The sequence below is a fragment of the Spermophilus citellus genome (genome assembly GCF_964194105.1).
Source record: "Spermophilus citellus genome assembly, chromosome: 3".
Classification (NCBI taxonomy): domain Eukaryota; kingdom Metazoa; phylum Chordata; class Mammalia; order Rodentia; family Sciuridae; genus Spermophilus; species Spermophilus citellus.
The window spans coordinates 141,904,239-141,917,560 of record NC_138184.1 but is presented as its reverse complement, the minus strand read 5'-3'; the positions used below and the strand labels follow the sequence as shown (position 1 = coordinate 141,917,560).

Sequence of the window (13,322 nt, the reverse complement as noted above, 5' to 3'; positions counted from 1 at the left end):
CTGCTGAATCGCACCCTCCCTAGCAGGCTATGTATGGAGCCAGGCTTGAACCTAGAACACTGTGGCTTTCTAGGAGGGACCCCTTACCCTTCCCATGCTGTCCCCTCTTGCCTCAGGACCACCTTGTCCTCCATCCATCAGTGAACAGCCAAGGAAGGTAGTGGGCCTGGCAGGACCTACTGTGTGCTGTGGTGGGAATGCATGAAATTGGGCCACTCCATGTGTCCTGAGCCCAGCCAGCACAAGAGCCCCCCTCCCCCCCCCCCCCCCCCGCTGGTATGGATTCAGAGGCCAGATGGAGCAGCCTCAGATAGTGCCTCCACCTTTTCTTATCCCTTGGTAGGTGGAGAGGACTGTGCCAGACCACACTTAGGACGCCTCTGGCCTCCCTTCTTCAGGCCTCCCCCTGGAGCACTTTATCCAGAACGTGTCCACAGTGCATTGAGTCAGGCTGGGCTTGAGGCTCACAGCACCAGGCGAAGTCCCTCCAAACAATCCCAGCCCTAACATTTCAAAATGGTGAGCATTTTAAATATTTTATTAACAAATGAGGTGGCCAAAGAACAAGTTCTCTTGTGATAACCCCACCCCACCTCACAGAGCATCCACCATGTGCCCCCCACAGTGGTGGGGGTCTAGCACACTTTGCTGGCTGAGTTCTCAGCAGGCTCCCCGAGTCTTCATTCACCACCACCACCACCCCCCCCTGCCAGCTGTTCGGGGGCAGGAAGAGACTTCCCTTTTTTATTTCCTTTTTTGGTACCAGGGATTGGACTCAGGGGCACTCGACCACTGAGCCACATCCCCAGCCCTATTTTGTATTTTAGAGACAGGGTCTCACTGAGTGGCTTAGTGCTTCGCTTTTGCTGAGGCTGGCTTTGAACCCGCAATCCTCCTGCCTCAGCCTCCCCAGCCACTGGGATTACAGGAGTGTGCCATCACACCTGGCTGAGACTTCCCTTCCTCAGAGGGCAATGTAGAGAAAAGCTTCTGTGTGGTGTGGGTGCCAGGGTCACTAAGACAAGTCATGCCTATCCCTCTGGAGAACAGGAGTCCATTCTTCTTCCTGGGCAGGCACATCAGCTGTGGAGTGCAGTTGGGACAGGTAGAGGCCAGACTCGAAGCTCTATGTGATGAAGGCATTGTCACTGTCTTCCTCTTAGACTGGCCTAGACTCAGGACTGAGAAGCCTGTGATGAGCTCCTGACACCAGCTCCCCACAGGACCTTGGATAAGCCACATCCCCACGTCCTACACCCTTCAGTATCCACAGCCTTGAAGGGGACATCAGTACGAGGGGAAGTACTAAGGAGGGTGGATATTTCCTGTGCGTTGAGAACCTTCTTTCCCAGAATCTTGGCACTGACTCTGCACCAGGTCCTCCACTCTCCCCTGAAGACAGCAGTGACCAACACACTCGCTCTGGTTCTTAGGGCAGGCATCTGTGCTAGCTGTGGCTGGCCTTCTCTCTCCTTCAGTCTTATTCCTCCAGCTTTGGATAAAATAATTACAGATACACAACGAAGTCTTCATAGTATAGAAAACCTGATACTGTTTTGCAGTGGCTACCGCAGCTCACAGGGTGCACACTGTTTCTGCAACACCCTAACAGCTTAGGGTGGACATCACCACAGAGGTGGGCCTGCATCATTAGGAGTGGGCTCCAACAGGCCCCTGGCCGCATGCCCTGGGTCGCAGCCTGCTTGCCCTGACTGCACAGGGTGGCAGCAGCTGCTACGGGGCCTCCCAGGGCGAAGACCCAAGCATAGGAAAGTCCTCTCAGAAACAAATGATCCGCTTCTCATCTTCAAAGACTTTGGCCTCCTCTGGCTCTATCAAGTTCCCATTTAGACTGGTGAGAAGGAGAAAAATAATTAAAAACTATATATATATTTTTAGTTGTAGATGAACACAATAACTTTTGTTTATTTTTTTATGTGGTGCTGAGAATAGAACCCAGTACTTCACACATGCAAGGCAAGTGCTCTACCACTGAGCCACAACCCCATCCCGCGAAAAACAAATTTTACACACAGGAAAGCACTGGGGACTATTGGATGCTCCTTCCATGTCCCTAACTCACTCTTGAGCATAACACAGCCCTCAAGGTAAGGAACAGACTCTATTCAAGTGGTGCTTTGACACTAATATTAATCCTCTCCAGTCACTTTTGCTTTCATAACCGGGTATCTCACTAAGGTCACCTAGAGCCTCCAAAAGCCTGAACTTAGTGACATTTTTCTCAGGTCTTGTCATCTGGGCTTTCACAGGCAGCATTTGGCTGTCCTAACAGTTTCCTTTTTTTTTTTTTTTTTTTTTTTTTTTTGCAGTAGCAGGGATTGAATCCATGAACATTGCGTGCTAGGCAAGCACTCTGCCACTCAGCTACATCTCCAGTCTTTTTTATTTTAAGACAGGGTTGTAGCAAGTTGCTCAGGCTGGCTTCAAACTTGGGATCCTCCTGCTCCAGAGCCAGCTCTCCATCTTTGAAGCACTACCTTGCCTGGGCTTGATGTCATGTTTTCCGGGTTTCTCCTGTATCTGAGCACTCTGCCTCAGCCTCCTTTCCTGTACTCTCCATGTGACTTCTGACTACTGAGTTTCCTCCAGACTTGGGGCCAGGCCTTTTCCTCAGGCCTTCTCATCTTTGCCACAGCCTCATTCAGAGGTCAGTGGAGCCTGTTTCCTACCTTATGTCTTCACTTGGAGTTTCCGGGCAACTCAAAGTGATAACACCTCCCCAGGATTCCCTTCATCAGTTGTGTCAGATAGGACCCAGGGACCACCTTGACACCCTCCTCCTCCTAGCCATCCCTAGAATCCCTGCCTGGAATCTCTCTGTGGCCTCCATTCCATACCCTGGGCTGGGCACCCATCTGCTCTCAACCTGGACCACTGCAGTATCCCCCTGTCAGGCCCTTCATAAGTGCCCTAGTCTCAAATCAAGCTTCCCAGAAGGGACCTAAGTGGTCCCTATGCCTTGGAAATCTGACCACATCCTTCTCCTGCTTCAAACCCTTCAATGAACCTTCCATTACTTTTAGGATAAAAACCAAAATACATGATATGTAACTCTGTAACTCACAGATCTTTTATGGCCTGGACTCTGCCTGTCTCCTCTGCCTCCCCTTACCCTCTCACACAGTCTGAACCTTCTAATGCGGCAGCTTCTTGCCGTTCTCTGTGGACACCACACTCCCTCCTTCCCAGAGCCTGGGCATATGCTGTTCTCCCTACCTTGCAACACTCTCCTTCCCTCCCAGCCTAGCTGACTAACTTACTCACCCTTAGGCTTAGGTTTTGTTGTTACCGTTTCGTGATGCTGGAGGTAGAACCCGGGGCCTTGAGCATGCTCGGCAAGTGCTCTGCTGCTGAGCTGCACTCTGGCCCCCGTGGCTTCGTTTAAATGCCACTTCCTTAGGAGACCTTTCCCGGACACCTGCTTTTGGCCTTCCCCCTAGGAGCACCCCTCACAATGATAGTTACATAACTCCTTAATGAGTTCCCCCCTCCTCTGCCCTTCCCTCACTAGCTAGTGAGCCCAAGAGGGAAGATCCAATTTACCACAGATGCTCGGCACTAGTGGTGCCTGGCGCTCAAGCATTGTGTTCCTCAAGGAATGAATGAAGATGCAGCACTAGCCCCTGGGGACCCAGCTGTGACCACTACACAGGCTCTCCCCTTCAGGAGCTCACAGGGTTGACACTGCCTCATGGGAGCTCCGTCTTCAAACACAAGAACTCTACTGAATAAATGTCAGTAGAAAAAAAGTCCAAGAAGATGCTCTGTCAGTAGTGGCCTCAAGCACAGTGTCCCTAAGCCCCAGGAGCCACAGCTCCCCTCCCAGTCCAGCATAGCCCTATGACCTGCTGTGGCAGCTCCTGGACCAGGCCTAGTCCTTAGAAGCCATGCACAGAGAAATACCCTTTGGTAGCTCCCAGCACAAGCTAGGAACTGAAGGGAAGATGTCCCCAAGGCCAGTACTTGAGCCACCTGTCCTGTCGCATGTCTGGATCGATGGCCAACCCACCCTCTCCACCTGAACATAAATGTTTACTCTCTGGATAGCGGGCCTTGAAGCCAAAGACCCTTGGCCCTACCCAGATAGTTTCTTGTGTAGGAACAGTGGCCTTGAGGGACAAAATGCATGTGTTCAAGCTTGGCAAAATTAAAGCAGCTACAGACAACTGTCTCAACCAGCTTGGAAGAAGAGTGTGGACCAACTGTGGTCTGCAAACTGCTCCTCTCTGCATTCGGTCCTCAGACACAGAATCAACAGGAAGCAGAGCCATCCCAAGGCAGAGGTCACAGTATGAGTTAGCTGGAGATGCCTGCAGGCCAGACCCTCTGGAGCTCTCCAGCACTTTCCAGGCAGAAGAGCCAGCTGAGAGCCTCATGGGCATAGATGCCAGCATTGTCATATTGGATCTAGGCTCCATTCTCTACAACAGCATTTTTTAAAAATGCTTTTGACCATGTCCCCAAATAGAAATTAAATTCACCCACATGCATGCCTGGAGTTAGAATACCCTGCTATGCATGTTGTAGCCCAGTATTCTGTCCTTTTCAATTTTATTTGAAAATAATGCAAGCTGCCCTGGGTGCAGTGGCACATGCCTGTAATCCCAGCTGCTCAGGAGGATTGCAAGTTCAAAGCCAGCCTCAGCAAAAGCGAGGCACTAAGCCACTCAGTGAGACCCTGTCTCTAAATAAAATACAAAATAGTGGTCAAGTGCCCCGAGTTCAATCCTTCAGAGCCAAAATAATAATAATAATAATGCAATCTGCAAATCACCAGACTGCTTTTTGCTCCACTGACCAGTTCCAAAGCAAAGTAAAACGCTATTCAAGGATCCAAGGCTGAAGACTGTACTTTGATTTTTTTCTTAGCTGTGAAAGTCTTGAAGGGAGGAAGTAGTTAATGGGCAAGTACCCCCTGAGCTGAAGGATTGGAGTCATGGCTGCCCCATGGATCTCAGAGAAGCCACAGTGGACACGTAACTCCCATGGTCAGTGTCCTTTACAGAAACCCAGCTCTGCCCTCTGCCAGCTTCTCCACAATGGTCTCTACCTTCACATTGGCGGGGGCTGTCAGAGACACCAGAGTCATGAGGACAAATATCCAGACTGAAGAGTCTGCACACTGGGGCCCTCAGCTCTCGGCTCAGGCCAGCACTTTTGAGCAGTCAGGGCTTCTGCCATCAATTTAACTGCTGCACCTCTGGTGCCTGGCATGTAGCAGGTCACAGGCCTGGCGACTCTCATGACTACTGGGAAACACCTGTGTGTTCTATGAGCCACTCTCCAAGTATCTACCAGGCCTACCTCAGCCACAGAGTTGTTTCCAAGGGGCTATGGAGTGTGGGGTGGGAGGACCTTGTGGGAGGCAAGAAAGACCTAGAATGGGGCTTGATGTTATAAAGCAAAAAGTAGGGTCTTTTTTTTTCATTAGCATAAGTATGTTCTCAAAGCAGAACCAAGAATACAGGAAGAGCATACATCAACTCAAATCCAGCCTGCTGGTGCCTCCTGAATCCCAGGATGCCAAGGAAGAGGGAGAGAGCTCTAAACTCCAAACCAGCACAGCCACCCCTAAGGCTCATGAGGTCCACCTCAGCAGAACTCCCTCTCACAAGCCAGTCTCTCATGCAACACCATGAAGGTCAAGGACAGGGGCCTAGATGGGCAGAATTCTACTTCTGCTCTTGCTGTGATCGTGGACAAGTTCTCTGCTGCTCAGGACCCCAGTTTCTACATCTGTATAGTGAAGCCAACACCACCACTCTAGAGGGTCGTTGGAGGAGTCAGTGGAACTGCCCCATGTGGTGCTGGACACACAGACAGTAGTGCTGAGTCAAGAGTCCCTGTCAATATGACAAGCAGACAACCTTACCAAATCTCCGTTATGCCCGTGTTGTTCTGTAAGGCCTCTGCCAGCTGGGCGGTCCCCATGGCTGTGATCTGATTCTGGATGAGCCTGAAAGAAAAGCACCCCTTGTGTCCAATACAGAATGCTGGGTGAAACCTGCCCTCTTCACAGGGAGTTGCAGGGACCAACAGGATCAGAGATGGGATTGGAGGTGGGGACCAGATCCTGTGACTCTTCATTAAGCTAAGGTAGCCTCACATGAGAATAATGAACAGCCTTTAAAATTTTTTTTCTTAGTGCCCATAATACATCTGTTGACTTAGATGTAGACAATGTCATATATGAAGAGGGATGTGTGTAATACATGAATAGGGGCAAGTGCATACGTTTGTGTGTGCATGTGTGTGTCTGAGAGAGACCTTTTTCATCATAGGGGTGCCCAACCAAAAAGATATGGATACCACCCATCTGAACAACAAATTCCAAGAAACACATCACCAGGGTAAAAGGTCATCCAAGGTCTCCTTCCAGGTACCTCGGGAAACTGAGGGCAGTTTTAAAAGTTAAGTAGCTACTGAATGGTCATCCCTTCTTTGAGGGACCCAAAGTCTTCTAGAATGATACCGCATCTTCCCACCATCCGTGAGGGAGGACAGAGAAACAATTCTGTTGCTGCCACTCCTGGGTCTTGTTGTAAAGCATTGATAATGGGGCCTTTTAAAGTGTCCCCACGCTGCTGAGTAGCAATGATGCAAATGAAAGTTTCTGGTAGAGCTGGGAAGACCTGACCTTTCCTGAAATGCTGATCTAGGCGGTGATGATTCTAACCCAACCAGGAAATAAATGCAGAGCGAGGCACTGATGTATCCACCCTTCAGCCCAGGTTCACTTCTCACTCCTTACTACTCCTAAACCTGACCCTTAGAAATCCTGGACACTGACCCAGAAAGGGGTTCCGTATGAGGGCTCTGTATGAGGTCACAGAGATTCAGCATGAAGGGGCCTGCCCTGGAGGCAGGACCACATGGCAAGCAGGAGCTACTGTCGCAGCCCTGACCCTGACAATCCTTTTCAGCTACAGAACCATAAAACCTTACCAGTGCCTTAGTTGTCTCTGTAAAGTGGGAAGAAGAGTGGAACTTGAACAAAAACAGAATCTGGAGGTGGGCACTGAGTTCCGCATCCACTTGAACTACTGTTCTCTAGTCGCCACCTTCATGGTGGCTGCCACTACCACCCCTGATGTCTCCGTAGGGGCAAGGCAGCCTGCCCTCAACCAAGAAGTGGCATAAGGCCAGGAAGACGAAAGCTCCTACGGTCCCTAACAGGCCTGCAGTCCAAGCCCAATGGCCTGCCAGGGCTACCTTTGCTCGGGCCAGCTTGGCTGTGCACACAAGCAGCAGCCAAGACTCCCCAGCCCTGCGCAAGCTCTGCACTCCCTGGAGGGGCTGGCCCAGCACCTGGTGGAGGGCAGAAGAGAAGACAGCAGATAAACACAGAGGAAGGAAAATGGATGTAAAAGCACAGTCTGGCCTTTTTGCAGAAATTGACGATGTGGCTCTAAACTTATGAAAACGCAAGGCAACCAGACTGGCCAAGATAACCTGAGAAAGAGCAGAACTGAAGGGTTTGCACTTCTTGATTTCACAAGTTCTTATGAAGCTATAGTAATCAAGACAGTGAGGTCTGACATAATGACAGATACATGCGCGCTGATACATGCCTATAATCCTAGCGACTTGGGAGGTCGAGGCAAGAGGATCACAAGTTCAAGGCCTGCCTCACCAACTTAGCAAGGTTCTAAGCAACTTAATGTGACCATGTCTCAAAATAAAAAATAAAAAGGGCTGGAGACGTGGCTTAGTGGTAAAGCGCCCTGGGTTTAGTCCTGGTACCAAAAATTAATTAATCAACAGACTAGAATAGAGTCTAGACATACATTTCTGATCAACTGATTTTTTAAATCTAATTCTTAAAAAAATTATTGTAATTAGTTATATATGACAGCAGAATGCAATTCCATTCATATTACACAAATAGAGCACAAATTTTCATGTCCCTGGTTGCACACAGAGTCACACCATTCATGTTTTCATACATGTACTTAGGGTAATAATGTCCATCTCATTCAACCATCTTTCCTACCCCCATCCTCCTTCCCTTCCCCTCCCTCCCCTTTGTCCTATCTAAAGATCCTCAATTTCTCCCATGCTGTCCCCCAACACCATTATGAATCAGAATCCTTGTATCAGAGAAAATATTCGACATTTGGTTTTGGGGGATTTGGCTTACTTTACTTAGCATTATATTCTTCAACTTCATCCATTTACATGCAAATGCCATGATTTTATTTTCTTTTAATGCCGAGTAATATTCCATTGTGTATATATACCATATTTTCTTTATCCATTCGTCTACTGAAGGGGTATCTAGGTTGATTCCACAATTTAGCTATTGTGAATTGAGCTGCTATAAATATTGATGTGGCTATATCCCTGTAGTATGCTGTTCTTAAGTCCTCTGAGTATAAACCAAGGAGCAGGATAGCTGGGTCAAATGGTGGTTTCATTCCCAGTTTTCCAAGGAATCCCCATACTGCTTTCCATATTGGCTGCACCAATTTATAGTCCCACCAACAATGTATGAGTGTGCTTTTTTCTCCACAGCCTCGCCAACACTTATTATTGTTTTTATTCTTAATAGCTGCCATTCTGACTGGAGTGAGATGGGATCTTAAAGTGGTTTTGATTTGTATTTCTCTAATTGCTATAGATGTTGACCATTTTTTCATATATTTGTTGATTGATTGCATATCATCTTCTTAGAAGTGTCAGTTCAGTTCCTTGGCCCATTTATTGATTGGGTTATTTGGGGTATTTTTGGTGTTAAGATTTTTGAGTTCTTTATATATTCTAGAGATTAGTGCTCTGATATGTGTGTGGTAAAAATTTGCTCCCATTCTGTAGGCTCGCTAGTCATTTCACTGATTGCTTCTTTTGCTGAGAAGCTTTTTAGTTTAAATCCATCCCATTTATTGAGTCTTGATTTAATTCTTGCTCAATAGGAGTCTTATTATGGAAGTAGCGGCCTAATCTGAGATGATGGAGATTAGGGCCTACTTTTTCTTCTATTAGTTGCAGGGTCTCTGGTTTAATTCCCTTGAGTTGAGTTTTGTGTATGGTGAGAGATAGAGGTGTAATTTCATTTTGTTGCATATAGATCTCCAGCCGGGCTGGAAGCTCCAGCCAGAGCAGTCCCTCCATGAGCACAGTAGAGGGATAAGGACATTAAAGGAACCCATAGTTTGGGAGGCCCAAGGTGTGTCTGGGTACAGAGCAATTAGATATCAAAGACATTGCCTGGCAAACCTGAAGAACTTGCTGCATGATACCCATGTGTACCCATGTGTGGGGAAAGAAGCTGCCATCTCTCTAGGTGCTTGTGGAAGACAAAAAAAAAACAAAACATTTTTCAGCCATTGAGTGGGGGCCCAGCAGCCAAGGGGGCCGATTCCTGGCAAACCCAAGTTTGGCCCCAAATACAGGCCCATTAAACACTCGCTGCACCACATAGAGTGTGCTTAAGTGACCAGGAGAAAATCAAACATGGAAAGAGGTTTACACAGGGAACAACTAGTCAAAGAAACCACCTGGCTCTACCCTCCCCCTACAATCTGACTGCTTGCAGGACCAGCTGAGAGAGATGACCAGGAACTCTGAAGAGTGGGGGCACGAGAGGTTGTTTGGAAACCAGGAAAAGTGGGGTCTGCAGGTGATGTAGGGGACTAAGGATTGAATCCCCCAGCACAGGAATGGAACCCAGGGGAGATCCTTGGGGTACAGTCTTCCAGCATGGACCAGCAAGTACTAGGCGCTGGAGGTGCACTGATTTAAAATCTCCAGACCAAATCAGTAAAGAGCCTGGAGCCCGCCTAAGCCTAAACCCTGCCTCCAGGAACTCTTCCTGGAATCCTAGCAATCAAGAGAGTGGAACATCACACTCCAGAAGATCCACCTAAAACTCCTGAGAAGAGAAGCTGAGAATGTTTTGAACTCCAAGGGAAAGAATTTTTAACTTTTCATCAAGATTTGTTTTCTCTCTTTTTTTTTTAAATTTCTTTTCACTGTTTAATTGTGACCTTCAAGGTACATGGACATTTATACAGTCACCTTTTTGTTTCTGCTTCTCATCTCTAGAATTTTTGAAGCTAGTTATTTTAAATGGATTTTTTGTGAACTAGCATATTTAGTATATTTTAGTTTTGTTTTGTATTCCTTTATTTTTGTTTTAAATTTTTTTAAAATTTTGGTTTATTTATATATATATTTTTTTCTTCTGTTTCTCTTGACTCTCACTTTTCTTCTGCTAACAGCCAATCTCTACTGTTTCATCTTTCACTCTTCTGTTAGCCCTTTTCTTCTGTTTTCTCTCCTCCCACATAACCATCACATCCTATATCACTTCTGTTCTCTCCCTGTCCACCATTTGTAAATGTAAACCCTTTGCAAACTTGCTGTTTTTATTGTAGGCAATAACTGATCCTATTATTTGTTTATTGTGATAATTAACATTGTAGACATCATAGTAGGAACATTTGGTTTAATGCTGTAAATTGTTTGCATGGTTGTTGTTATTATTTTCTTCCCCCTAAACAGTGAGGTACTAGAAACCTTCAGGTTTCTATAAATCCACAAGGTAGAAACTCTACTGCCTTAGATCCATACTGTTAGATGAGTAGCCACACAAACAACGTGAAAAAGCAAGGGAACAAATTGTACCAAACAAACCAAGATACTCCACTAACAGAATCTATCAATCCCACAGTGGAAGAAATGTCAGGAAAGGAGTTTAGCATGTACATAGTTAAATTGATCTGCGAAGTAAAGGATGCTGTAAGAGAGCAAATACAGGCAGCAAATAATCACTTCAATAAAGAGGTAGAGATTCTGAAGAAAAATCAAACAGAAATCCTTGAAATGAAGGAAATAAACCAAATTAAAAATTCAATAAAAAGCATAACCAACAGACTAGGCCACTTGGAATACAGAACCTCAGAAAATGAAGACAAAATATGTAACCTTAAAAATAAACTGAACCAGAGAGAGAAGACATTAAGAAACCATGAACAGAACTTCCAAGAAATATAGGATAACATGAAAAGACCAAATTTAAGATTTATTGGGATAGATGAAGGTGCAGAGATATAAACCAAAGGAATGCACAATCTTTACAATGTAATAATGTCAGAAAATTTCCCAAATCTAAAAAATGAAATGGGAAATCAAATACAAGAGGCTTATAGGACCCCAATGTGCAAAATTACAACAGATCCATATCCAGGCACATCATAATGAAAATGCCTAGCATACAGAATAAGGATAGAATTTTTAAAGCCTGCAAGAGAAAAATATTAGATTATATATAGGGGAAAACCAATATGGATATCAGCTGATTTGTCCGTCCAGACCCTCAAATCTAGGAGGTCCTGGAATAACATATATTAAGCTCTAAAAGAAAATGGATGCCAACCAAGAATCCTATATCCAGCAAAATTAAGCTTCAGATTTAAAGATGAAATAAAAACCTTCCATGATAAACAAAAATTTAAAAACTTCACAACCAGAAAGCTTGCACTTCAGAAAATTCTCAACAAAATACTCCATGAAGATGAAATGAAAAAAGAAAACCAGAGAATTGGAAGAACTACACTAAAGGAACAGTCAAAGGACAAACTAATTCAAATTAAAAACTAGAAATAAACTGAAATGACTGGGAACACAAATCATATCTCAATAATAACCTTGAACATCCATGGCCTAAACTCATCAATCAAAAGACATAGACTGGCAGATTGGATTAAAAAACAAGGCCCAACAATATGCTGTCTCCAAGACATCCACAGACTGAAGGTGAAAGGATGGGAAAAAACATGGATCTTGTAAACAAGCAGGGATTTCTATCTTCATATCAGATAAAGTGGTTTTCAAGCCAGTGTTAATCAGAAGGGATAAAGAAGGACATTTCATACTGCTTAAGGGAATCATACATCAACAAAACATAACAATCATAAATATTTATGCCTCAAACAATTGAGCATGTACATATATCAAACAAACACTTCTCAATTTCAAGAATAAAATAGATGACAACATAATAATTCTGGGTGACTTAACACACCTCTCTCACTACTAGGTAGATCCTCCAAACAAAAACTAAACAAGGAAACTATAGAACTAAATAATATAATAATTTAGATTAACAGACATATGTAGAATATTTCATTCATCAATGACTGAATATACCTTCTTAGAAGCACATGGATCCTTCTCTAATATAGATCATGTTATGTAAGCTATCACATATGTTGGCATACAATTGTAATATTACCTTAATATACTTTTAGCATCTGTAGGGTTATTTTGATAGGTCCCTTTCATTGATATTAATTTCTGTATTCTTGTTTTTTTCTTGATTAGACTTATTTGATTTTTATCAATGTTTAGCAATTTTAACAATGTTTATTTGTTCTCTAATTCAAATTTTCAAATATTTCTTCTCCTACTCTTATTTTTCTCTTCCTACTACTTAATTTGAAAACGATTTGTTATTCTAGCTTCTTTCTGTTATAAATATTCATCTGAATACTGTTTCATCCCAGAGATCCTGATATTTTAAGCTTTATTATCACTTAGTTCAAAGTACTTTTTACTTTTCTTGTGCTTTTTTCCTTGACCTCAGAGATATTTATAAGTGCACCATTTAATTTTGAAATAGTTGATATGGGGCTCTATATATCTTAAAGTGATTGATTTATAATGTAATAAAACATGCAGGAAACACAGTCTGCCTGATTTCAAATTTTAAAAAAGAAATGCTTTTTATATTGATTGTATTAGTTACATACATGTTAAATTCATCAAATTGCAATTGCATACTTCAAATAGGTTTATTGTACTTCAATTTTACCTCAATAAAGCTATGGAAAAAAGAAAAAAATATATCTGGGGATGTTGCTGAGTAGTAGAGCACCTCTGGATGCAACCCTCAGTATGTATGTATAAATAAATAAATCTCAAAATGGGTTATAGACCTTAAATGAGAGAAAAACTATAATATAAAACTTAACAGAAAACAGGTGTAAATTTTTGTGACCTTGGATTACATAATGGTTTCTTTATATATATATATATATTTTTTTGATACCGGGGTTGAACCCAGGGGTGCTCTACCACTGAGCCACATCTTTAGTCCCTCTCCTTTTTTATTTTGAGACAAGGTCTCATTAAATTGCTTAGGGCCTCACTAAGTTGGTGAGACTAGCTTTGAACTTGCAATCCTTCTGCCTCAGCCTCATGAGCCACTGGGATTACAGACATACACTATTGCATCTGGCTAGGTTCTTATTTATTAAATAACACTCTCAAGGCACAAACAACGAAAGAGGAAATAGAAA

The 13,322-nt window shown here is 44.1% G+C and overlaps 1 protein-coding gene across 4 annotated transcripts in view; it reads right to left on the bottom strand.

Annotated features, from left to right (window-relative positions):
- Window positions 1-522: 522 nt before the first annotated feature.
- NOD1 (nucleotide binding oligomerization domain containing 1) overlaps window positions 523-13,322 on the bottom strand; it is a 52,450-nt gene continuing 39,650 nt past the window's right edge. For all 4 annotated transcript variants that reach the window (XM_081286742.1, XM_081286741.1, XM_081286744.1 and 1 more), the window contains 2 exons: window positions 5,894-5,977; window positions 523-1,852 (listed from right to left, as the gene is read on the bottom strand). In XM_081286742.1, the coding sequence (XP_081142868.1) occupies window positions 1,780-1,852; window positions 5,894-5,977 (157 nt within the window). In that variant the 3' untranslated portion in view covers window positions 523-1,779. The remainder of the gene's footprint in view (window positions 1,853-5,893; window positions 5,978-13,322) is intronic.